This window comes from Anarrhichthys ocellatus, unplaced genomic scaffold, assembly GCF_004355925.1.
Source record: "Anarrhichthys ocellatus isolate YVR2014 unplaced genomic scaffold, GSC_Weel_1.0 scaffold21, whole genome shotgun sequence".
Classification (NCBI taxonomy): Eukaryota; Metazoa; Chordata; class Actinopteri; order Perciformes; family Anarhichadidae; genus Anarrhichthys; species Anarrhichthys ocellatus.
In genome coordinates this window covers 5,894,661-5,921,630 of record NW_022280051.1, presented here as the reverse complement: position 1 = coordinate 5,921,630, position 26,970 = coordinate 5,894,661, and the positions used below count along the sequence as shown (strand labels likewise).

General features: G+C 43.3%; 1 protein-coding gene across 17 annotated transcripts in view; it reads right to left on the bottom strand.

Annotated features, from left to right (window-relative positions):
* Positions 1-2,598: 2,598 nt before the first annotated feature.
* Positions 2,599-26,970, bottom strand: part of celf2 (cugbp, Elav-like family member 2) — a 166,943-nt gene continuing 142,571 nt past the window's right edge. For 3 of the 17 annotated variants that reach the window (XM_031858810.1, XM_031858812.1, XM_031858813.1), the window contains 7 exons: positions 21,176-21,415; positions 19,826-19,889; positions 15,199-15,333; positions 12,061-12,168; positions 8,783-8,977; positions 7,439-7,582; positions 5,299-5,426 (listed from right to left, as the gene is read on the bottom strand). In XM_031858810.1, coding sequence (XP_031714670.1) covers positions 5,299-5,426; positions 7,439-7,582; positions 8,783-8,977; positions 12,061-12,168; positions 15,199-15,333; positions 19,826-19,889; positions 21,176-21,415 — 1,014 coding nt within the window. Of the gene's footprint in view, positions 3,348-5,253; positions 5,427-7,438; positions 7,583-8,782; positions 8,978-12,060; positions 12,169-15,198; positions 15,334-19,825; positions 19,890-21,175; positions 21,416-26,970 lie in introns of those variants that run through there. The other 14 variants (XM_031858814.1, XM_031858815.1, XM_031858816.1 and 11 more) reach the window with 12 other exon arrangements.

Sequence of the window (26,970 nt, the reverse complement as noted above, 5' to 3'; positions counted from 1 at the left end):
GACACAGTCAGCCGTGTGAAGTAGCGTGCCGACAGCACAGATTACACGAAGCCTCCGCACGCAAAACGATTAAAAAAGGTCAATGTGAAGTTGTGCGAGGTGACGATGCGATGCAGCGGGTTCTTACTGGTCCGTTGACTCTGCTTTCATACAGGTAGTTATGGCTGTTCTGTGGCTCATGTTGTGTACTGCATTTAGAAAAAGAAAAGTCTGCTGGCCTCCCTCCATGAGATCGCATAAAGTTTGGTATTTTTGGGTGAAAGCCGCATCGCCTTCATCTCGGCTGTTGTTGTTTCCGCCCCCGTGTGGACCTGCGGACGTGACCCCCTTCCTCTCCAAAACCCACAAGTGCTTTTTTTTATTTCCCCCGGCGCTATAAGACGTCTCTCCCCGTTTCTAATAACCGCCGGTTAGCCTCGGAGACAACAACCAGACGGAGAGCGCCATCCTTCGACAACAACAAAAAAACTGCAGTTTTTTGGCCTTTGTGCTCTGTCCGATCCGACGGAAAAATGGCGGAAGAGCAACAAAACCCCCCCAGACTTTGACACGTGGGAGGTTAACGGCACACGTACGTGAACCCGGACTTGGCACACATCACTGACTGACAACATCTTCTACTCTTTATAATACTGGTACAACGCTCCCTGGTTAAGGCGACTGGTGAGCTTCTGTAGAAAATAATGCTGCCTTTTTTGTATTTTTTTTGCAGACCGTAAACTAGGCTTTCAGGGAGGGGGGTGGGGGGGTGTGGGGGGCAGTTGAATAGACTTGACAACACTGTGCCATGTAAACGGCTGGACTATGAGAATGTCAATAACACACTTTGGCATCTAAACATGATTTTGGCCCATCACACCACAAAGACTGGAGAAGTATGGAGAAGTCTTACAATCACTTTAAAAAATGAAAACGTCAAAGAATGAGTTGAGAAATAAAATAAACGAGTAAAAACCGTCCCGACGGCGGCGTGTGCTTTTCTTTATTCTCGTTCCTCCAGGGATCGAGGCCCGTTTGTGGTTCTTGCCCTGTGCTTACATCATGAGAAGCGAAGCTCGTCCGAGGTGATCGCGAGGACACAAAAGTAACGATCCTCGCCGCCCGAGACCAAAAAACAAACATGGGCGCCGGCTACGACTCAGACATGTTTTCGGAAAAAAGACAAAAAAAAAAACGATAAGAGGATTCTGAGAAATAAGGCTTTGGTGTATGACTCTCACCTCACCGAGGAGCGGGACAGCCTGCGAGAAGACAATCAAAACGATGAACACACTGAAGCCTGATGTCTGTGCGCGCGAGATACTAATAGAGAGAGAACAGGAGTGCAAAGATTCGTGGTAAGGCTTTGATGAATAAAACGGCTGTACAAATGGCTAAAAATATCAGTGCGCGAGTCCCGTCTTTTTGTTTCTTTTAAAGTGTGTGTGTGCACGCTGGCGGAGGGGGGGGGGGGGGTGTAGACGGTCGCTGTGGAGGCGTTCACACTCAGGGACTCTCATGCACAACAAGAAAGTAAACTGTGAGGTCTGCATGAGAATGTGTGTGTGGTGTGTGCGTGTATATAGATATATATATATATATATATGACACATGGGCACTTTTTTTTTTCCTTTGTTTTTGTTTTTTTTACATCTTTACAAAGAAAAAAAAGCAAACATGACATTTTCAGGCAACAAGACCACAGAATAGCAAGTTAACAAACTCTTTTTTTTAAATCTATATTTTTAAATATGAGGGATCCATACAAAACACTTATAATAAAATACCCATGTTATCAAATAATTTCACAAGAAGTACACTGACGCGCTAGGCAGGAAGTACCTTCAGAGTTTGGCACTGAACTCCACTGATCTTGTCTTTTTTTCTTTATAAGACATTTTGCCGAACAACAAAACACATCTAAATATTTGTTTCCCACGAGAGAAATAAAATAATAATGACATTGATGCTTCACAAGCTGACATTATATATATATATATATATATAGATATATTTATATTTATATATATTTTTTAGGAATTTTATATAGCTAATTAACCAACAACAAATTTAGCAAATAGGGACACTCCTTAAAAAAACCCAAAAAGAAGAAACAAAAAGAAAAGAAACAACAAAGTAACTATTATAGTAATATGAAAGGCTTTGTCTATTGTTCAAGTAAACTGATTTTTAGTCTTCTCTTGAAAAACATGAGACATTTAAGACCGTTAGACTTGTGATGAAACCACAACTAAACTCACGAGAAGCACCGACGTTAACGCAGGTTACAGGTATCTTAGTATTGTTGTTTTTTTTCCTCTATACATTTAAACAGTAGAAAATATAGGTCATTTCATCATGTGCATTTAAACCACGGATTGTCTATCTGTGAGTCAGTTCAGCAAAAGGTGACACAAGTAGGTAGCATTTCTCCCACCCAAACAGGGCAAATGTCTTTTTTTTATTTTTACCTTTAAACTACTCTAGAAAAAAGTGGTTCTATATATAGACTTTGAATGAGAAACAGAGCCACTTAAAATGGCCTTATCAAAAAACTTTACACTGCCTGAAAAATGTAAAAACCATTGGAGAGCTCTGAGAGAGTCTAATATTGATCAGACAGCTTTTATTCAAAACTGTTTGGAAGTAGTCTTATTTTTCAGAGGAAACTGGCGCGGGCTGCTTCTGGGCCGGCACTCGGGGTTTTTTTCCGTCGGCGCCAGAAGCAAGATGGACGCGCCAGTTCCTGTCGTGAACTTTCAAGTTTACTTTAAATGAAGAAGAAAAGAAAAGAAAAACTGACAGAAAGAAGAAGAAGAAGAAACAAAAAAAGTTGCAGGAACACATAGTGTATGGAAATCACTTTGCCACAGGTTGTTGTTTTTTTCCTCCAAAAAGAACATTTGTTTTTCCATAAAAATCTCTGTCTTTTCTGTGTTTTTCATACGAATGCAGCTTTGTATCTTTTTCACATTGATTCATTTTTCTCACCCGCCGCTCCCTTGTTTGTCGCCTCCCTCCCCTCCCTGAAACCCTCCCGGAAAACAGATCTAAATGAGGTCACATGCAAAGAAAACAACAACAACAACAGAAAAAAAAACAGAAAAAACAATAAAAATCCAAAAAGGTTCAACGTTCAAAAAGTCAGTAGGCGGCGAAGGAGGAGGAGGAGAACCAGGTTATGATCAGGTGAGCTCGGAAAAGACATCAGAGAAAACAATGACGGGGGAGGACGACGATGACACTTTGTTTTTTTGGTGGGGATTTTTTTTGTTTGTTTTCGTTTTAAAAGTTTGTTTGTTTTTTTTTGGACGCCACGGAGACATGCTAGGCAAACGATGAGCTAACAGGCATGGAGATGGTTTGTTCTAAAAGGGGGAAAGAAAAAACAGGGGAGAGGAGAGAGTTACACACAGAGAGCCAGAGCACCACACCACTACAGCATTTTGTTTTTGTAAAAAAATCAGGAGAAACAACAACAACAACAACAAACAACAACAAACAAACAACAATGCAAACACCACTCACTGATTTCATTTTTTAAGCTTTGATTTTGTTGTTTTTTAAATGATATGTTATAGGTATAGGTATACTGACAGGCAATAACAACACACACACAAACACACTCATTCTCACACACACACACACACACACACACACACACACACACACACACACACACACACACACACACACACACACACAAAACAAAGAGCACCCAAAGCTTTATCCATCAGATCCCAGATGGATGTCGTCATTTGGGAGAAAAATACATATTTTTTTGGGAGAGGGGGAGGTGGGTCTTATCATTTCTTTCTTTTTTTAAAATTTCAACATCTTTGGAAGGGGGGGGGGGGGTAAGGAGGGGAGGTACGAACAAACAAAAAACGCAAACAACCTAAACAAAAAAAATCAAATAAAATGAGGAAAAACGCGAGGAAAAAAGGTAGAAATGTTGACAAGAGAAGAAGTGGTCCCACTACGGATGGAGAGAGGGAGAGAGCGCTCAGAAGAGAGAGAGAGAGATGGATGGATGAACAGCACAGAGTGAATGAATGAATGACACAGGGGAGTGTGGAGGAGGAGGGGGGGGGTCGTGGTTCGAATGGCGGCGTGTTGTGATTGTGGTTTCTGCACCGAAAAAACATGAAAAACACGGGAGAACCCAACTCCACGAAACTTCTCCACAAGGGTCTACTCTTACCCATGCTGAATATTTTATAGGAGTCCAATAACTTAACGAGAGGCAATAAATAAAATCCTTTTTTTTTCATCTGAGGCAGTAAAAATGTCGTATAAAAATAGAACTGCTTTTTTTACAAATAAAATTTACAGGCCTGTGGCTTTCTGTACTTTTGACTTCTTTTTTTTTTTAAATCTTTCAACAAACATCAAGTATTTTCAGTTACCACCTCGAACCCATAACCTCTTCTTTTACTGTTAGAATTATCATTATAGCCTTCATCAAATTCTGGATGTTATCTGTGAAGATGTTCTACATGCGGTAATATCCCTTTTCACAACAAAGACCAATGTGATCTGACCCAGAAATGTACTCACTAATTTTTCTGTTTTTTTCACCTTCTGAGAAATAAAAAAACTGTTTTTTTATTTTCACATAAATGATAAGTGGTAGCTGGAGTGTGAGCTTCGTTTGTTTCTCTTCTTCTGGTGGTGGTGGAGCGTAGCTGTACTGACTATAATGTGAAGAGGCCACTAACGTTTCTGCAGCCTTTGCTCCCGGGTTGCCAGCAGGCATAGACGGGTTGGGTTTTTTTCGGAGAAGCAGCGGCGGCCTGCAACCAACGCCGCGGAGGTCAAAGGGCGAATGTGCATATCGGCGTGGTGTCAAAAAATAAATAAAAAAAACGAGAGAGAGAGAAAAATAAAAGTAAAATCATCATGGCTCCTTTGTCTTTACCTCGGTCGTGGCTGAAACTAGTCCTCAAAAATGTATAAATAATCTCTGAGAAATAATAAAAAACAACTTCTAAACAAACTACCCAACGTAGCTACTTCCTTCCAAAGAAAAAAAGAAAATTGCACAAAGTAATGGCGGTAATGGAAGCGTTCATGTGTGTAAAAATAATAATAACTGTAATAAATAATAATACTTGAAAGCTAACATAAAAATCTTCGGGAAAAAAAAACAAGGCGTGTGTGTCTCCCTCGGGGTGGTTGTAGGTCGTCTCCCCCTCCCGTCCCTGTGTAGAGAGGTCGTGGCTCGGTTTGCTTTTTTTTTTTTCATTGTCACCTCTTGGTGGGGGGACTTACCCTAGCAGTGCTAACATGGGGAGCAGATAGACCCTAGTGCTAAGATCAGTACGGTTTGCTGTCGTTCTTGGAGCGCTTCAGCTGCACCTTCAGCCGCTTCATGCCGATCTGGAAGCCGTTCATGGCCTGGATGGCTGCCTGTGCCGACACTGGATTGTCGTAGCTGACGAAGCCTGCGGTTACCAGAGGAAAAGTGAATAGTTGGTAAAAAAAAAGGCGATAGAGAACAAGAATGTGACAATGTAAATACTGCTCAATATTTCCACTTGGCATTAAACTTGCAACAGGGAGCGTTTCAAGTAATAAAGATTATATTTGTTAGAGTTGCATGAGTAAAGGTAAGCTATCCAATCTCTGAACCCATCGGCTATCGGTTTGACGACAATATTTCTATGGTTGCATTCTCTCTAGCGTCCACCAGGGGGCGACTCCTCTGGTTGTATAGAAGTCTATGAGAAAATGACTCTACTTCTCTCTTGATTTATTACCTCAGTAAACATTGTAAACATGAGTTTATGGTCTCAATCTCTAGTTTCAAGTCTTCTTCAATACAGCATGATGTTCATTTAGTACATTATGGTCCATTTAGAGTCAAACAGACCATAAAGCAGGGGATGCTTTGGGGCGGAGCTATTAGCAATAATACAATGATTCAACTGACTGAAAAGGAGAGCAGCTCATTTAGGCTACATTTTCATTTATCTACTGTCGTCAAAATGCAGCACGAACAGTGAAGACAATCGTCTAAGGATTGTAAAAGTTGCTCACATGTTGGCTAATAGAGCCCGTGTCCGCTAAGGTCAATAAGGTAAATAACAACATATGTTACCCGGAAACAGGCTCGTGAACTATAATGGTATAATACAGTCTAATGAGACCACGGTTGAGATGATTGTTCGCCTCTATCTCACGGGTTGTATTGTTGTTACATTAGCATTTCCTATAATCTTCATTGTTTCCTGTCTGATTTGAAGAGCTGTAATCAATCTCTTTTTATGCCTCTTCTCTTTGCTTCTGCTTTATTGGTCTTGTTTATTTACAACAACTACGCTCGTTTCAAAATCAATGTTTAATAATAAACTGCTTAAATTAAAATACTACGAGAGGCTCCTTCACCGTGTTTCTGTGTCTCCGGATATGTGATTCGTCTGGTTTACATCTACATTAAAACACCCCCCCGGTACACAATAAGAAAAATATTAAAATTTAATGACTCCCGAAGGGGTTGTTGCATCAACAAAATAATGAAATAATAAAGCTGAGTAAAGCCGAACACACATAATAGTAAAGCAAATAGAGATGGAGTGAAGTGGCACTTTTAATGTGGAGCATCATGAGTCTATAACTAGTCTACAACTGCTTTGAATTCTAAACAATGAGACAAAAACTCAATAAAACTGCTCCGAGAATATTTAACCACAAACATTTTTGACCAATTTGACAAAAGCCACTGTTGGTCAAAATGTCAGAATAAGGGTCTTTGGAGCAGAAAGTGAAGTTCTGTTGTTGTGTTCTGTTCACGCTGTCTTTCACAGAGTCGTCTTTGTGCACACTTCACTTCCTCTCCTAATACCTGCAACCTCTAAAGCTGACAGTAAACTCCTCGTCTCGCTTGCCTCACGTCCGTCCTCACAATGCTTTAGTTTTTTTCCTGCTGTCTGTCTCTACGTGGATCCATGCTTGATTTACTTCTGTTCTGCGACATGGAGGAACGGAGATGCATTTTGTTCAGGCTTTGTTGTCAACGTGGACGAATACTCTGGATTTCTTTTTTTTATTAACATGCCAATCATTTTTAACACCAGGTGGAAAAGAGTCTCTTGTTGTCCCAGCTCAGAGTGTCTTATATTAACGGCTTCTATAAATGTGGCTGTTAGATTCATCAGCCGGTGTGTCTCAATATCTCACGACCCATTTTCGTCATTTGCTCCCTGCAGCATGTAGTCGGGAAAAATCGCAGGAAAATGCGTGAAATTCCTGCAAAGTTTCCTGGAAAGAATGGTGCACTTCTCCACTAATTTGAGAGGAAATAGAGACCACAGTCTGTCGTGTTGTTTTGAGCTCGTACAGAGGAGCTTTCTTCAAAGAATAGCTGAAATATGAATAAAACAGACGAAGCCCCTGAACTGGGACACAGCGAGAACAGAAAGCAGACTTTGTTGTGACGACTGAGCCGCTGCCGTACCGAAGCACTTGCTCAGGTTCGTCTGTTTGTCGATGAAGACTTTGGCAGAGACCACGTTTCCGAAAGGCATGAACATCTGCAGTATGTCCTGGTCTCCAAACTCCTGGGGCAGGTGGTAGATGAACAGGTTGGCACCCTCGGGACCTGGCGGGGGGACGAGACGCAAGCAAGCAAAAGATAAATGAAATAATCTGCAACCATAGGAACGGAGCCGAAGCACTCGGCGCGGTGTCGCATGACCTCGAGTTATGTTAATGCTTTTAACAGAACTTTTAAAATTCTCCAATTATGTTGAACATCAAACAAACACGAATGCTTTTTCGTTTTCAGTTAATGATAATATTTTCGCTCTCGACCGACAAAAGCAGCTCCCTGTTCCTCTCGCTCTTTCTTTCAGCGGCATGTCGTCTCTCTTAAGAGGGGTCACAGGTCACCCCCCCCCCCACATCCTAATCGTAGACGGTCAGATCTCTCAGAATCATTAAATATGCTCTTCACCGCTAAACGGAGCCCGATATCTGTCACTTCTTTGTCTCCCCTCGAGGGGTTCTGAGCTCCCGGATGGACTGTCGAAGAAAGAAAAGCATCTTCATACAAACGTGTCTTTGTTGGATGCAGAGATGAGACAAACAGACGCAGTCCCACTTAGATTCACGGGACGTTTCATGATCACGTCTGCTTTGTGTCCAACGCTTTTATTGAAGGCTTTTAGAGAAAATAGTTTTACTTCAACCGTCAGGTTCTGTTTGGATTTTCATTTTCTCTTCCACAATATAATTAATTTAAAATATAAAATATAACAGGAATGTATCAGAATGATTCCTAACATATTCATACCAACTGTAACTTTTATATTCCTTCAAAATAAGATCTATTTTTCTTCTGGTAAATGTTCAGTTGATAATTTGAATTGTAGGTTTGATTTAAGAGGAAACTCCTGAAAATGATTATTGTAACAAAACAAATTTTCAATTAATTGATTTCATAGCTGAAAAACTGACTTTGTCCCATTAATAATTATATAATATAATAATAAACACATGTAGATCTTTGGTAAAAATGTTTTAAAGCTTAAGTGACACTGATTTAAAAATGCAATATTTAAATCAGGTCACTTTTGGGCGTTATTTACACATTCATACTACAAACCAATCTTGACACTTTAACTGAGATATTAAACTTCTACGACATATTTTTTAGAAGAAGATCATTCTAGGTTTCAGCTGATGTGTCCTGCTGTCTATTTGCTGCTCTTCAGAGTAAATCCGTCTGCTGTTAAGAAATAAGAACCTCCCGTCGAGCAGCAGCGATGTGCAGACAGACGGCCCCCGGGGGCTTACTGACCCTCTTTCTGGCTGCCGGCGGCCCCTTGCTGCTGCAGCAGGGACTGGCTGTAGAGGGTGGGCAGCGCTGCGGCGGCGTACTGCTGGATCCCTGAGTAAGCCTGCGTCAGCGCGTCCATGGTGCCCGCCGTCCCGTTGGTCAGCCCCCCGCCCAGGCCTCCGTTTAGAGCCGCCATACCTGAGAGCATTTGAGCAACTTTACATAAAACCCAACAATAAAGAAAGAAGAGTGCACTTACTCGTTAGCGCTCCATTGAAGGTTTTTCACCACACACACAGAAATGTTACCACACATCACACACACACACACGCACTGATGTTACACATCAATACTGTGTCTACACACACACAACAGCTAACACGGGACACACAGAGTAACACTTCAAACACACAATAAAGTAGAGGATGGGCGTAGCTGATGACAGCCAGAGCTGCACAGGTTTCAGAAGCACGCAGCGACGAACGCACGCTCACAGGAACACACGAAGACACAGCGTCGACAAAACACTCAGACAAAATGTTAAAACACCAGGATGATCACGTGAAAACACACTTTAGCCGGGACGTGGATGTAGGAATGAGTCCTAAATTTCAGAAATAAGTCTGCCAGAAAAAGAGTGTAAATGAGACGACTAAACGTCCTCCCTGGAACACTCGTCCTCCTTTAGCTTCGTGGTGGAGGCGTGAAGTCATGTGACCGTGGTGGAGTTCCTCCATAGCCCAACGTTAGCTTTTTACTTTCCTAAAAGCAATGTTAATCTGTGAAGATTATCTTGATGAACAAAAACATGTAAGTATCATAAACGTTTGATTTGCCACAGAGATCATTTTCTGCAATAATTCAAAATCCAGTGGAACAATCCCATCGGCTGTTTGTCGAGGGAACAAGTGCAACGTTAACTTCCTGTTTGGCCGGCAAAAAGAGTGCACGAAGCAGTTTAGCCGCACGGAGCCGCTGCAGACAGCTGCATGGATTATAATGAGAGCATATCTGTTGCATGAGAGGGAATAAAGCGCATTGAATTGTCTTGTTTTTGCCGCTCAAAAATGAGTCAATAGTAGTGATTTAGTCACCCAAACAATAGGTGCATCTCTTTTAATACACACTATAATAAAATGACAAAGAATGATACATAATGACAGATTTACTACTTTGATGCACGTTTAAATTCCACGTAATCTGCATTGGTACCGATAAGTGAAATCCATCTCAACACTTAAATTGTCTCGTTCTGCGTGTGGAGAATTGTGTTGCCAAGTCAAACATCAACAGCGAGGTGTGATGTGCTTTTCCAGCCCTGCGACGTCTCACTTTAGGGGTGAAGACAGGCTAGTATGGAGGGAGGGAGGACAGGGGGGGGCTTGCTGGTTTGAAAAGTGGAGGAACGCAGCAGTAACACTCATTAGCTGCTTGTAACGGCTTAATATCACGGCGGAGGGCAACTTGTCTGAGGGGGTCTGACATTGGCTCGGCGTCCTGTCGTCTCACCGTCAGACACAGTGAAATAAATTATCACCGCAGAGCTCCGGATTATAGGTCACTCATTTATTCAGGAATAATTGCACCGGTGACCTTTGCAATTCAATTAAGGCCTAGATGTGTTTAAATGAGGGCGGTGGAGGAAGGGGGGGGGCAGAATGCGGCGAGAAGCATTGGCCGGATGCAAAGAGGAAAGCGGACCTTTCTGTTTGAAAGGACGATCATGTATGTGTGTGTGTGTGTGTGTGTGTGTGTGTTTCTGTACCAGGAGTGGAGGCGGAGATGATTTACACAGCGGATACAGCTACTCCAGCCGAGGACCGGTAAAGGTCAGAGGAGAATAATGTGGTGGAAGAGGCCGGTAGGACAGGATCTCTGCTGTAATAACGGCTCTGATTAAGATCCCAGCTCCCGTCTCCCAGGAGGTCAAAGGCAGGACACGCGGCGCGGAGCTCGGCAGACGCAGCACCATGCGGGCCGACAAGGCGATACGACTCCACGTCTGGATAGAAACGTGTCTCCGCTGCGGATCTCACCAAACTGGAACATGTTTAGATGCTAAACCAGATGCTCTGCAAAATACTTTCATCATAAAACTAACACTAGCTTCAAATGTTGTCTTCATGTCTTCCTGACAAGAACAAATGGTCAAATGTTTGTATTTCTTGGCACGAAGGAAGCAACATTTTTCTTTTTTTTGTGCATGAAAGTGCTCATATCTATTAAATATAGTGTGCATGATGACTGTAAATCAATGTATTTTTTTAAAGTTATTTTAGTGCAAGAATGTGCAAATGTTTCACATGAAAATGGACAGGTTTTGTATTTATTGGGCAGTAAAATTGACAGATTAGTATTTCTTGAATCAACATTTAATTGTATATTTTTAGGCCCGTGTAGAGAAAGCTCCATTTAGCATTTACCGCCCATTCAACCCTCTAATGTTCTCCTGTAGAAATGAAACAGAAACAGGATGTGAAACAATTACAACATGGTCTCACACACACACACACACACACACACACACACACACACACACACACACACACACACACACACACACTGCCGGGATGGCACACCAGCACTCTCAATAGCAAGCTCAACCCAGGACACAACCAGGAAGCGGATGGAGAGATGGATGGATGAAATATCTGCTGCCAGATGAATGAATGAATGAACCAGCCGGCGCTGTGAGAGCGAGAACAATTTACTGTCGAGTGAAAAGGAGACGCAGAGAGACGACGGGAGGAACCGAACTCTTTAAACACACACACTCTTATCTAAGAACTTCTGTTTTCATCTTTCTTTCTTCTTTCTTTCTCTATCTTACGGTATTTCACATCTAAATATGATGATGAATTTCAGTTATCTAAAGAATGTACTTATAGTATCTATAGACTCTTCTGTGCAGCCTCTGCACATTAGAGTAGCATGGGTTTTTAAATAAACTCAGCCTTTGTTTAATATACTAAATATCATATATTAAATATTGTTTAATATATATTTTTCTTTTAAGTACAAATTCTGAAGATCTTGAAAAAAAATCTGTTACATTTTTTCTTTCTTTAAATTTATAAAATTAAAGATTAAATAATGACAAATTGTCGGTTTTAATAAAAAACAATCGCATGCAACGGCCTCCATAGAAGCCACATCAGTGAGACTCTAATGTGCGGCGCCGCTGCGTCTCTCTGCGGCGGCTCACAGGTCGTAGCAGCGATGTCGCCGATGGGCGTGGACGGTGGGAAAGCGGAGGTGTGGGTGACGGTGGAGTGGCTGATGGCAGAGTGAATACTCACTGTTGATGCTACCTGCTAGTGCATTAATGTTGTTCAGGCCGACGGTGCCTGCCAGGCCCTGCAGGGTGCCCAGAGAGGTCAGAGAGTTCATGCCGGCGTTGGAGTTGGCTGTTGTTGCGGGAAGAGAGGAGGACAGGGGGGGAAGGGGGGAGGAGGTGAAGAAGAAGAGTAGGAGACAAAGAAACAGACTTGTTCAAGAAGATTCCTCCTCAAGGCCTTCTTCACTCAATACACATTAAAAAATATTTCATACATCTCGGCCTTTTGTAGAGTTTATATTGACGGTGCTATTTATATAATTTAACATCTTTTTGAAATGGAATAACTGTAAACTAGCTGAAACCACTGCTGAGAAGACTGGCTGCCTCTGTTTCACCTCAATGAAGTCTTCAATGCTCTAATAGTTTAATATCTTAAATATTTTAATGCCAATTGGTGGAAAGTCTGGAAAAAAAGGTGGAGAAAAGTGGGAGGAAAGTCTGAGAAAAGTGGGAGATAGCGACACCGTGTGGCCCCTCGTACCAAACTTCAGACGTCCTACTTCTGCTGCATTCACGTGGAATCGGGCAGACGGGAGAGCGGTCGAGAGCAGGACGGTAAAGTTACACATCGTTGCAGTTTGTGCATCTATTTCTAGATTGAGGATGAATCTATTAATTAGAGTCGGCAGCCATCCCAGCCTGAACAGATTTTCCCTCGTATATTTTGGAAAACTTCCTTCTTCAAATTACATCCAACATTGACCAAACATGGACCAATGTGATGTTCAAATATTCCAAAAAGATTTAATTTGGATTTGATTCTTTTAATTAGTTTATAAATCTTTGAAACGCCGCGACGACAAGTGTCCATACTAGTCAAACACGAGACGTTCCGGCACTAAAATGCAACAATGCAGAACTAAACTAGAGCCTTGGGAGTTTATTCTGTGAAACATCTTCTGAAGAGAAGCGCTGCAGTTCACGGGAAATGTGATCTCGAGGCAACCAACTGTCTCCACAGTGATCTCATTCTGTTATGGATTTAAAATATTGTGTCTCAGGTTAATTAAAGGTGAATATTTTTAAACATCCAGGAAAATCAGCAGCACTTCATCATATATACAAAAAAAACCCTCATGTAAAAGCATATGGAGATGAAAACAGGAGACACACTACAGGGAAAAACAAGGCTTCTCATGCACTGTTCTTCTGCTATCATCGTCAATCAGACTAGTAGAAAGAAAACATACAATATACATATTAAGCTGTTTATTTCATAACTTTGTCTGTTTGCGTCTGTAGATTTCTCCAAAAGTTACCATTAGATAACGCCTCATTTGCATATTTCAACATAACATTTCAGAAATCTCCACTTCAGCAGCTCTTACATGCACCAAACGTTACACTTTCACTCCTCTCTATGTTCTGAAGGTTTCCTCGCCTGGCTTTATCCCATGTTTATAATTATTATTTATTTTAACCTGTTCACCTGTAGTGTCTCCCCTTCAAAGAACATGTATGGTTTGCTGTTTGCAGATATTGGTAAAAGCAGGTACAGTGCTGCATTCAAAGTGATGCTGTCGTTGCATGAAACAAAACACAAGGACCATCCAATAAGAAGCAGACGACATGTACAGGAAGGAGGAGGAGCATCAACCAGAGGAGACTTTCTCTCTGTGAAACTCGTGGAATTCTCTCGATAGTGACTTTTCATCGAGCACAGCAGGTTACAGACACCAAAACACACACACACACAATTCAACACGGTGGACACAAACTCACACACACACACACACACACACCAGGGACTCACAGCAGTGTGGAATGTGTGCCATACATGACACTGCTGTGTCAGCGGCGGTGGGTGAGATGGCAGTGGTGGGGGGGGGGGAGGGTTGAGGGGGACAAAAGCTCGCAAACCCTGTTCTGTCTTTTTTTCCTGACAGAAGAATCTGCTCGTTTATACTCTTGATCTCATCAAAGCGATGCCGACAAAGCAGCTGGAGGAAAATGTGCGTGATAACGGCAGCGCTGTGACGGCACATGGTGCAGGAAAAATAAAATAAAAAGTGCTGGCCTGTCTCCATGCAGAACTGTCTATATTTATCAAACCTGCGTGACGTTTCTCAGTTTCATTGACACATGCAGTTCAGCGCCGCTCATTCACACTCAACCTGAGTGTGTGTTATTCAAGGTTGGACTGACATCCAGAGTCAGAGAGAGAGAGAGAGAGAAAGAGAGAGAGAGGGAGGCTCGGTTGGAGGCAGGAAGTGGGATGGAAGCGGAAGAGAGGATGCTGAGGAGGAGGAGGAGGAGGAGGGGGGAAGGGATAGCTTTTCATATTCATGCTCTGTTGGGAGTGCGCTCCGAAAAGAGACGGAAAAAAAAAACACTGGCTGCTGGAGCGAGGCCGGGGCCGACATAAAAGGGGGAGAATGATGGAGCAGAAACAGGGAGCTTGTCAAAAGGAGGGCAGCAGCAAAAAGACGAGGGCAACGAGAAGGAACACAAGAGGAGGAGGAGGAGGAGGAGAATGAAGCAGTGTAGGGGAAAAAAAGAAGAATCTGAAGGTGGCGATATTTAACCTGAGTCAAGTTCAGACACCAACCTGCTAGTTGCTAAAGACAACACACCAACACACACACACACACACACACACACACACAGGTGCACACAAACCCGGACCGCCGGGTTTCTGTAAATCTACAACCGGTAAAAGGTTTTGGCACAAATCACACCCCAAAAAAACATTTAAGCACAGAACGCACAGACATGCACACACACAGACGCGCACACGTATACAGTGCGTGTATCACGGGATGGGCGTGGTTGTTGTGGCCGAGGAAGTGAGGAGGACGATAGAGGTGGGGCGGCGCTTCGACAACACGACAGCATGGTCTGTTGAGATGGAGGACGGTGGATTACACACACACACACACACACACACACACACCATGGGAATGTGCCAGACGGGAGATCTGAACAGATGAATCAGCAGCGATGATTTGGGTTGATGGGGTTTTTTTGGTGATGTGTCATGGGGGTGGGGGAGGGGCGACAACACTGGTGATGGTGGAGAGCGGAGGACGTAGGCAGGCGTTGGGTGCCCCTCCACCCACCCCGACCCCCGGCGTCCCGAAGTTGGCTGAGGTGTTACCTGGGCTGCCCAACGCTCCCAGGGAGGCGACGCTGTTGGACAGGGGGTTTGCGGCGGAGGGACTGGCTGAGTTTTGGGCCGCCGCCGCTGCCGCCGCTAAAGTGGCCAGGTTCTGCAACTGCAGAGCACTCATACCTGGAGAGAGGAGCCAGAGAGGAGGGGGGGTGTCAAACCTTTAGGGAGCGAGGTCGTGGGCTCGGCTGGCTGGACCCGGGACAGAGTTCACCAGAGGGACAAGTACCGAACACGAGCGAGCTGTCCTGGTCGTCCGGAGGTGAACCAGGAATGACAGAGGAGTGTGTGTGTGTGTGTGTGTGTGTGTCACTGTGAAGAGTCTGCAGTGTGTGAAGAACAAACTACAGCAGATGATTTTTGCTAATAAGTCCCAAATGTGTGTGAATCAGTAAAAGCAGCTGTTGTTGTGTTTAGGTTTGGTGCATCTCTCTGAGGCAGAAATGATCTCTGTGATTTAGTTAAACTTATATATTGTTTTTCTGTCTAAGGAGGGCTCAGTGGACGAGGCTCGTTGTCTCGTTATCAGGCTTTTTTATGCCGATTATATCATTTGGGATTCAACTAGAACTCTTTTGCTCGGCTTTAAACAAAAGTATAAAAAGTATAAAGGGTGCCTTTTCAACGTGACGCTTTATCAGCTGCAACTGCCACGTGAGCTAAACACGCTAACATGCACTGAAAGCTACATCAACAAAAGAAGGAGAAGCTCTTAAACAACCCTTCCAGAGAGAGAGAGAATTCATCCTCTGCTCAGGTAGACATTAGTCCACTATATCTTCACATAAAGAATAGATGTTTGACGTTTTATTAATGTCCAGAATGCGTAGGTAACGTGCTTAATTTTAACCCAAACCACAGCCTTTTCCTAAACCTTACCGCATTGTTTCCTGTGAAAACGGAAGTTTATTTTGAAAAGAGGGGTACGAAGAGAGCCAAAGTCTGAATCATAGAGCCGCTGACCGAGCTGCCGAGTTAGAAGTGAGAACGGGCTGAATATAACAACAGAGAGTATTAAGGAGGACAGATATACATCTGTCTTTAGACTAAAGACTTTCAAAATAAAGCTGTAGCTGAAGACACCTGCAGGCTGAACCCTCCTCGCTGGTAATCTGCTTGCTGGCATTAGCATACAGGCCTGTACTTAAGCATAATTAATGACTACATGCCAACACCCAAGTGATGGGGAAGCAAAGGCTATAAAACACCTTCTGTGACTACAACTGAACCTTTCACCTTTTCTCCGTGTGTGTGTGTGTGTGTGTGTGTGTGTGTGTGTGAACACTACGAGGTGGAGAAACCTCATAAAGCAAACAGAATCAGTCACCAGAGCAGGAAGTTGTTCTTACCACCAGAGAAGCCTCTTCCTCCGACTCACGAGCTTGTTAAGAGGTTAAGAGGGTGGACACTGTCAATGTTGAGGTGTATGTGTCGTATATACAGCCTGGGTGTATATACAGTACCATGGGAATACGCACACACTCACTCACACACACACACAGATAGACACACACAAACAAGACACCACGAAGAAGATCCATCTTGTTTGAATGAAGATCCGAAACAGAGATATCCTTCAGCCGGACAACCCAACCCAACGCAGCAGCCAATGACAGCCGACGGCTGGATTCATCACTGGGATCCACACCTCTGATTGGTTAATTAAAGGTATATAAATAAAAAAGGGCCACTCTTCAGCAGGAAGTGTGTGTGTGTGCGGTAATGAGTGTGTGTACTCGCATCGAAGCCAAAACCAATCTTGTTTTCAGAGCGATTTTCCTCAATTTTCTGTGACGCATCAAAAGCTAAAATGGTTTTTCCATTTTTCTACGCAACGTGGTGAATAAAAACAGGAGCCCGCCCGCCGTCGCTCTTTTCTGTCACGTTCAGTGAAAAATGCACAAATCGAATCTCGTACTAATTTAGACCGTGTGTGTGTTTCTTTACCTTTAAAGTGCAGCAGGCGAGCGAGCAGCTGGCTCATTCTCCGTCTATGAGAGCTCTTCTTCATGGCTCTTTATTATGATACTTTCTCCCCTCGGTGGGTTTGACCACAGAGGCTCCGATCCCACACAAACGTTTCGGGGTAATACTTCAGTAATACTTCAGTAACACTTCAGTCCGTTTACAATGCAAACACATAGTTACCGTAGAGAATCGTCTGTTTCTATTCCATCCCTGTTTTTCCAATTTCCTTGATTTCTTTCCCTTTTCTCTTCCTTCCTGCCTGCATTTCCTTTCCTCACCCTTTCACTTCCCCTTTCCTATCACACATTTCCCTTTCTTTTACCATTTTTCCTTCACTGTCTTTTCTTTCCTATTCCCTCTTTTCCTTTCCTCCCATCCTTTATAAACATCTTTCATGCCTAATGCTTCCTTATTTCCTTCTCTTTTTCCATTTCCTCTTCTTTGCTTCCCTGCACTTTAGATCTGTTTTCCTCCTTTCCAATTTCCCACATATTAACTCCCCTTCCTTCCTCTTTTTCTATTTCCTGTCTTCTTTCTCTCCATTTCTTCTGTTGCCTTTTACTCTTCCTCCTTTCCTTCTCTTTTACCCCTTCATTTATTTTCCTCCCCTTTTCCTTTTCTTCCATTCCGCCCTTCCACTTTCCAATTTCTTAGTTTCCCTCCTCTTTTCCATTGTTTCCTTTCCTGCCTCTGTTATCTTTTCCTTACCTCCTTTTCTTTCTTTCTTTTCTCTACTCCCTGCTCTCTCTCTCTCTCTACATGCTACCTCTTTCCCCCCTTTTCTCAAAGCAACTCAACCCCAGCTCTTACTTGCATTAGTCCAACGTTATCTCCCTCATTGAACAAACGTTTAGGACGGTCATGAGGAGGAAAACGGGAGCAGGCGTGATATAAAAGTATATTTCTGTGTTAGAGAGAGACGGCAAAGAAAGAGACAAATACAATCGACTCCCCGCATCACAGTCGGAGTATCCGGGCTGTGCAGATGGTACGTGAGTGTGTGAGCGACTACATATGTGTGCGAGGACGCACGTGTGTGTGTGTGTGTGTGTGTACACGCTCCATGCGGCCTGTATGGCAGCGCCGGGCTGCACCAGGCTGGTGTTGGCTGTGTCTAATTGAATGCTCATTGGTGTAATTGAAGCCTCTCAGCTCTGCAGCTCCTCGTGTTAAAGACTGGGACCAGATGTCATTCAGCTGTGTCACATCTCCTGCCAATCACTAATGCTCCCTCTCTCTCTCTCTCTCTCTCTCTGTCTCTCTCTCTCTCTCTCTCTCTCTGTCTCTCTGTCTCTCTCTCTCTCTCTCTCTCTCTCTCTCTCGCAGATGGAGGACCAACAGATCTCCAGATTCAGACGCCGTTACTCGCCCTCGCTTCCAAAAAATCCCAGAGCCTGTTTTTCCCGTGCGAGTGTGTGTTTGTGAGGAAATGTGTGTTTGACCCTCGACAGCACAGTGTGCAAAAAATAAAATAAAAAATGTAAATCATCCAGAGGGAAATTGCAAAAGGCGCTGTAGCTCAAGAGAACACGACGGAGAAAACTGGAGGACACAAGATGGCGCTCGCCACTTTGAAAGAGAAGAACTCCCATGATGCTCAGATAGCGCTATTGTTTCTCACTCGTCGCCTGGCTAAGCAGCGTACAATTAAGAGCTCGCTGAGGAGAGAGGAGGAAGGTTGGTGTAAAGGTGAGATGAAGAAAGTGTGATTGGAGAAGGTGGGAGGTGCAAGAGAAAAAGAGAGAGGCTTAAAATAAATTGAGAAGAGAGAGAGAGCAAGAAAGAGGAGAAGAGTTTAATGAAAAGAGAGAAGAAGTCAGAGATGATGATGAGAGCGAGTATCCACGGGTCCCGGAAAGTCTTAAATAAATCTAAATTTTAAGCCCTAAAAAATGATATTTCTTAAAGACAGAGATTTTATCTTGTTCAACATTTAATAGGAGGCTTCTTGGCTCGCTGCAGGCTCAGATTAATACAGAACTGGGTTAATACAATATGCATTTTTTATTGCGGCAGCCTTACTTAAGAGAATTGGACTGTCCCTTACCACTTTACATCTCCTATTTCTTGCGTCCTTCCTTCTTAGAGTTTGAAAAGTTTCACCGGCTAATATTCACTGCAGGTTTTATGAGCTTTATTTCCCTCTTTTTTTCAGCTCTCGCCTGCTAACGGCTCATACTTGACTGCAGATACTCTTGAGAGAGAAAGCATGGAAGTGCAGATGACAGATCACAGTGAGAGAGGAGCAGTAGATGGCGCCAGCCCGCAGTGCACAGATATCCACCAACAAGCCACCCGCTTTTAACCAGTTTTCCTCCACTCCCTTCTTCTCTCTCTCTTTCCGATTCATCCGTCCCAGAGCCTCGGTGCTACCGCTATACGCCCAGGGCACAGCTCTTGTCTGGCCTCATTAAAAGATCAAGACAATTCTTAGCAACGGTTAATACATCTTCGGGGCAAAGATCTCTCTTAACTCCGACACGCGAGTTCATCTGTTATGCTCTTTGGTCCTTCTTTTAGAAGTCTGCGAACAAAAAAAGAAAAATAACAAGAGAGGCGCAACAAAGAGTCCATCGCCGTCGTGGATTAAACAAAAAAAAAAAAGAAAGAAAAAAGGAAGTTTATCAACTGATTTCTTTTGACTCACCGGCCATCTGCTGGATCCCGCTGAAGGCTCCCAGGTTACTGGAGGAAGTCGCCTGCTGGAGCAACTGATGGGAAACAAAAAAGAAAAGAGAGAGGAGGAGAGAGGAGGCAGAGGAAAGAGAAGAGGGAGAAACAGAGTGAGCCGTGTGGATGCAGCAAGCTCGACACATGTCTGCACAATGCTACACGGAGAAGCTAAACTGGTAATTTAGCAATGCGGGTTTGTTGCCTCGGTGCTCGATGAGTAAATGAGCTGCTAATACAGCTTGATCTCTCCTCTAAGCAAACGCTGTTTGTATTCCGCCGTGATTCTTCCAGACAAGTTGAGCATGAAAGCTCTAATCTAGCCGACTAATTAGATTCCAAAAACAAAAGTGGAATACTGACGCTGTCAGAAAAAGAAAAATCATCCTTCAAAGAGTTGAATTAACAGCAAATTAACATATTGTTTCTGTTGTTTGTGCCGAATACAGAGCGTAATCTTCTCAAAAGAGTGAAGAAAGAGGATTGAAAGAGCAGGAAGCCGGGAGCCCAGATTCACAGAACACTTTTTACCCCCAAAGAAGAAATCAATATTCAGTAAAGGTGGGATGTCTGCCTGAGCTCTGTTCTCTCGTTGAACAGACAGGTGTTAATTGCTCTTAGAGTCACACAAATTGAGAATCGAAAGACTATTGACGTCGTGTGTTTTAAGGAGAATTTGGGCTGTTTAATTTAGACGCTAAGAGCAATGAGTCAAGGGTTAGCGCCCAGACTTTCCTGAAGAGAATGAGGCTCTGAAAAGGCAAATAGCTGCAGAGACACGAGGAGGGAAGGAGGTTTCTGAACTTTAAGAAAATAAAATACAAATCCCCCCCCAATCAAACAAATCAACCGACGGCGGTCTCAGATGTGCAGCCGAGCCGCTGCAGGATTTATCAAATTGGGGATCAGTGGACTCCCGAGGGGTTCAACACTGTCCCCAGCCAGATCATTTATTTGTTTAATCCCAACAAAAGTCTGAGGAAGTTACCACATTCAGCCTCGAATAAATCAGAACAATTACAACGAAATAGGCCTCACATTTAACTTTGGTTTCCATAGAACATTTTCCTCCTGGAGGATTCTCTGTGTCTGTGCTTTCTCTCTCTGGTGTTACACTTTCTTGAGATACAGAACGTACATTATTGGCTTCTAGCAGCCTCAACCTGTTCAGAGACCTCATTTCCTCGCCAGCCAACAATCCCAAGAGGAGGATGGAGGAGAGGAGGAAGAGAACGAAAGAGAGAAGGCAGGAGGAGACAGGAAGCCAGAGAGAGTGTTTGGGAATTTTTTTTTTCAGGTTGGAAGGTTTTTCGATTGGGGAACTGACTGCGGCGGCGTTGGCCATGGGGCTGTAGTAAGGGGTGGAGGAGGTGATGGTGGTGGGCGACGCGGCGGCTCTCCTTACAGCCAGATACTGCGGGGTGAGGCCGCCCAGGCCCGTCAGGCTCCCCCAGGTGGTCGCACTGTTGAGCTGCTGCATCTGCTGCGCCAGCTGCTGCTGCAGACGCCGCTGCTCCTTGTCCTTCTGCGTGTCGGCGAACTTCACCACGATGGGAGACGAGCAGCCCTGTGTGGGAGGAAAGGAGGGAGAGGAGGGAGAGGAGGAAAGGAGAGGAGGCAAGACAGCAGAGAAGAAAAGAAAAAAATGAAGACAGAAGAGGAGGAAAGATGGAGGATGGAGGAAAGAAGAGAGGAAATGGGAGAGAGGAGGAAGATAAAACCGGGTGAGGACAGGAAATAGAAAAAAGAAGAGAGAAGGATAAAAGAGGAGACAAGACAGGAGAGTAAAATGATAAAATAAAAGGGGAGAGGAGAGGAGGAGAGGAGAAGAGAAAGGAGAGATAAGAGTAAAAAAGGAAGAAAGAAGAGATGGAAGATTCAAAAAGGAAAAGAGGAGGCAAGAGAAGAAATGTGGAAAAAGAGGAGAAGAGGAGACAAGAGATAATTAGGGAATGAGGTCTGTGTTTACACATTCACTTTATACTGTATACGATGATAACAAATAAAAATGATTCATGTATGGATGCATATCATGAAATCTTATAAAAACATCTTATATTAAACTTTACATCAGCTAGGAAGAAGAAATATCTACTCTCGATGAAGTTAAGAGACACACACACACACACACACACACACACACACACACAACCTGCTGCTCTGAGGAATACAGATTCGGACAATTAGAAACACTTCTGTTCATCTAAATCTCCAAATCTTCCTCTCAAAGTCTCTTTCTGGTCATCTCAATCCATCTCTCTTGGCCTTTCTACACGCACACTCTTTCTCTCTTACACACACACACACACACAGTATCACACACACACACAAATCAAGTCTCTCTTCACATGAGATGATGAAATAGTTGGAGAACTCAGGAAATCTGTTTCTGGTGAAACCGTTCTGGACTCACAGATAACTGAGCCCCTTGTGGGCAAAAGAAGAAAGCCTAGTGGCTTTAGAGTCAAGCTTCCTGTGTGACTCTGTGCGTGTGTGTGTGTGTGTGTGTGTGTGTGCGCGTGTGTGCACTGTCACACACGGAGAAGGAGAAAAAAAACGAAAGACACAACGCTCCTGATGAAAGTTGCAGCGACGGCTGAAACACAGCGAAGCAGAAAAACGGCAAGTCGTAATCTATCACGCCGAGCCGATACTCAGACGCCGCAATCAAAGCCTAACTAGGGGGCAAATCCGTCGGAAACAAAGGCAATCTGCCACGGGAGGATAAAAACCTTTTGATTGAAACATTTAGTTCGAGGCACGATCCTCCGACTCGGCGGGAGGGGAAGGGAAGGATTCGGCTAATTTGCAGACAGCAGCAGACACAGCTACACGTGTGTCTTCTTTAAAATCAACTTAACTTTTAGCGTCAAATCAACGCGTTTACACAAGTTAGCGTACTTCCCAGAATGCATTGTCTTTCTTACATGTATGTTGAATGAAAACGGCTGCCACTAATCTTTATTTTCATTATTATGTATCTATTTATTAATCCTTGATTAATTGATTAATAATCTCGTTTATAAATTGTGACAAAATGTCCACAAAATTATTAAAATATTTGTTTACGATGATATAAAATAGAGAAAAGCAGCAAATCACCACATGTGAGTAGTTGTTGTCACATAATTGTTCGATGAATTGATTTAAAGGGCCAGTGTGTCATATTTTGTGGAAGAATCTACGGTGGCCTCCAGGTGCATTCGCTCAACAAAATTCATGGTCGCTGTCCGTGGTGCATATTCATAAACTACTTTATTGCCTTTATACAAACCCTGTAAAGAAACAAGTCAAGTATTAAATGTATTATAAAGAAACGAAGGTTGAATATCCGGTAAACTATTTGATTTGGCTGCAAAATCAAATGAAGATTATTATTGTACATGTGCACCACGAGCTACACCCTCAGGATGAAGAGCTGCTGTAGTTGAACCTAACTTATCCTGAAGATAATAAGACATGCAGTGACGATGCGACACGCCTGCACATACACGACGGAGCAAAAATGATAAAATTTGACGTCAGAACCAGTTATAATTCAGTTAATGTTCAATCTTAAAGTAGCCTCAATAGCAACATTTTGCCACGGCTCAATTATCATCTCAATGTCTCCTGTCCGTCCATATATACTGCGTCCCTCCACCAGTCATTTTCCCTTTTCATTCCGCCCGCCGACAGATAAAAGAGAGGTGACGATGGGAGAATTGCCTTCGGAGCGAGGGTGTCAAGTTTGGGGTCTCGCCGCTGCAGCGGATTCCCCTGGAGACAGGAGCGCCCCTATACCTGCTCTCTGCTAAATATCTCATTACTCCAGCTGACACCCGGGCAGCGGGGAGGAGACGAGGCCCAGAATGAGAGTCCTGCCCCGGGAGAGGGGCCGAGGGGGGCCGGGGGAGGCCTCTATACGCTCCGTGCATATACCGGTTCTCCCTCAACACCGGGGCTGCACTTTCAAGTTTTTCAGGCGATTGGCCGGCTGCACAACTTTGCCCTTCAGTGATAAAAAAAACAACGCGCGGAGGGAAAGTGGCAGCTCGTGCCATCTGTTGGGTTTCGCTCAGAGAAACAAACCATCATTGATTTTCATCCGTAGGGGGATTTCTTAATAATTCAGCATGGATTAGTAACAGCTTGAACTTTTGTTTATCAAACACTGTGTGACTTCTGTGCTAATCAGCCATTAGTGGGATGAAACTCAACTGTTCTGAGAAAATATTTCATTAAAGCCAAACTCCTTAAAGCTACAATATTTATAGATTTTAATGAAATCAAACCCCCGTTTTTGAGACCTTTCTATGTGTTTACACTCTGTAATTACCTCTCTGTATGGTCGTTGTTATTGCTCGTGGCGGGGTCCGCCATTCCTGTGCTGGAGTCCCGTATTAAGTTACTGCTAATGCTATAAATGTCCTGCTGCTGAGAGTAAAGTTAAACTATTGCTCCACCTTTAGCAGTTACAACATTAGTGATGCGTACGTATTAATGCGTCAATAACTACAATCCAATAATATAAATGGGCCATTCTGTTTACCTACTTTCGGTACTTTAAGTGTGTTTTGATGCTAATACTTTACTACTTAAGTCAAATATTGTTTGCAGGACTTTTACATGTAACAGAGTATTCCTACACTGATGTATTAGTACTTTCACTTCAGTAAAAGTTGTGAGTACTTCTTCCACTACTGATTAAAGAGACATCCAGACTGCTTTTTTAGTATTTGAGGAGCTAATGTTTTTAGGTATTTGTTGCTTTGGGGGAAAAAACCAAAATGCCGCTGGGTGAAATTACACCTCATGTTGTGAGCAACTAAAATCTGCAAACCATCTGATTTGTTTCGAATTGGTCACTTTTGAGCACAAACAGCAGGGAGCACCATGAGGACTCTACCTCTCTTTGAGTCCCTCGTAGATTGTTGACATAATAACACACTGAATATATTAATGCTACCCCGATATGGAAAAACAACTTTGTGGTCATAAAAATAAGTTGTTGGTGTTTGTCTTAAATGGTCTCTGGGTTCAGATATCTAGAAATAAACATGTCATTAACTGGATGTTGGCGGTGCAGCGTCGGTTCATGCTTGACACTATTTCAGGAGAGACTTTACAGCTGCAGATTGTCTCCTGTGTTGCAACAACTTTCACATCTGAAGAAGAAAATAAAGCGCTCCGAGTCCCACAGGAGACGTTTCTTCAGGGAAAACACTCCTTTTTCTGAAATGTTATTTTTGTCTTGTTTCGTACAATTTTCGACAAATCTTGGATAAATATCTTTATAGCATATATCATAAAGTTTGTATCTCTGCAGAGAATGAAATACGGATGTCAATGACAGCCTATAGTTTAACTGACGCTGCAGACATCGCAATAAGCACCTGGCACATGTATAATTATGTAATTACAGCACATTTTTCCATTAAAATGACACCTCGTCAGCTGCTTCAGGATGAAGGTTTTGACCTCGCACGCCCCCAAAACAATAAAAGTCAAACTTTGTCTCAGAGACAGAAGTTACGGCCTCGTGATGGACTTCACCAGGAGTTCACTCGGCTAATAAAGCTGCCTGCGCTCCCTGAGGCCGACTCTCTGAGACAACCGTGAACGGAGCATTACGCATCACTTCCCATCTCCTCCCGTGAATGCACGCCTCGACACGAGGACACGCAAACTCCACTTATAAGCTCCGGTCCGTTTACCTTGAAAATCAAATCTATCTCTCTCTCTCTCGTAGCTTTCAAGAGAGTTTATGTGCTCTGAACCTTCTCCGTCTCATTTATTCACCACACACTGAGCCTCTGAATGTCAAAACCATGTGATGTGCAGCTACTAAAAGGAAAGCAGGAGGCTCTGTTCACTGCAGGAGTTTGCACGCCAAGTACTTTGTGCACACTTAGATTAAAACAGCGTGCAGACAACACAAAGTTTTGCATACCGAGTCAAAATTAAGCATCAAAAACAGTAAGAGTTTGATCTCAGGCTCTTTTCTAACCTTTTCACTGTGTATAATTTAGCTTTTGTCTCCACATTTAAATGTAATAATTCAATTTGTTCACTTTCTTTAAAATGTTTCCTCAACTGTTTTTCTTCTTTATGTTGTTTTGTTTTAATCATCAAAAGCAAATTCTTAAATGTGCAATATACAGTTAAATGTACAATATAGATAAACCGCCTTGTCTTAGTATTTGAGCCGTCTGTGGTTTGAATCGGAGTCGGCTCAAAGCCCGACGCGTCTCTCACAGATGCTAAAAGCTGCTTCAGTATTCACACTGCGTCCATATTTGACGATTTGGGAGTGAGAACGAGCCGTCGAAACACTTACATGTCATAAATTTGCGACCCATATTTTTGCAGCAGTAGTTAAAAGTAGAGCAGCCCTCAATACTGATAACGTTTAACGATACATCACCGAGGTTTTACAAGATCCTACGGTGTATCTTCTACACCTCGCTATACGACAGAATGACGTCTACTAATCAGCATCGGTCTACTTGTTGAAATGGTTTCAGACTCATTTTGGAGGTTGTAGTTCGGGGGGGTGCTGCTGAAATGTACTGAGCTACTATACTGCAGATACTGTTTCTAATATTTTGCCCCACTAGATGTACATCAATTAGGGTGGACAAAATAATAGAAACACCTGTCGGGATGATGAATACAGTTCAAACTGCAGCCCCCGAACCCGAAATCAGAAAAACTGAACAAACCTTCATGAAGGGAGGATTTATTACAGGACTGTACTTAGCTGAGTATTACCTGAGGGTCTGTATCAAGTACATTCATGAGACCACTGGTGACAGAAACACAACTGACTTGGCGTGCAGAGGCTCTAAGTGAGACTCCTGTTAAAACACATATGGGATCACCCGGCGTCTCGTACAACATCACCCCTGATTAATCTAATCCAACATTTTCTCTCCACCGTTTGTCTCCTCTCTCTTCACTACAGTTGACAGACGCATTTGTTCGCTATTTAAACAGACGCCACTCCGCTGTCCCTCATGCTCCACTTAAAGCTCTCGTCTACATGCCCTTGAACGCTTGTGCGGCGACGGGGGGGGGGGGGGGGGGGAAAACAAAGGAGGGGGGGAAGAAAATAAGAAAGAAAAAAAAAAGAAAAAAGAA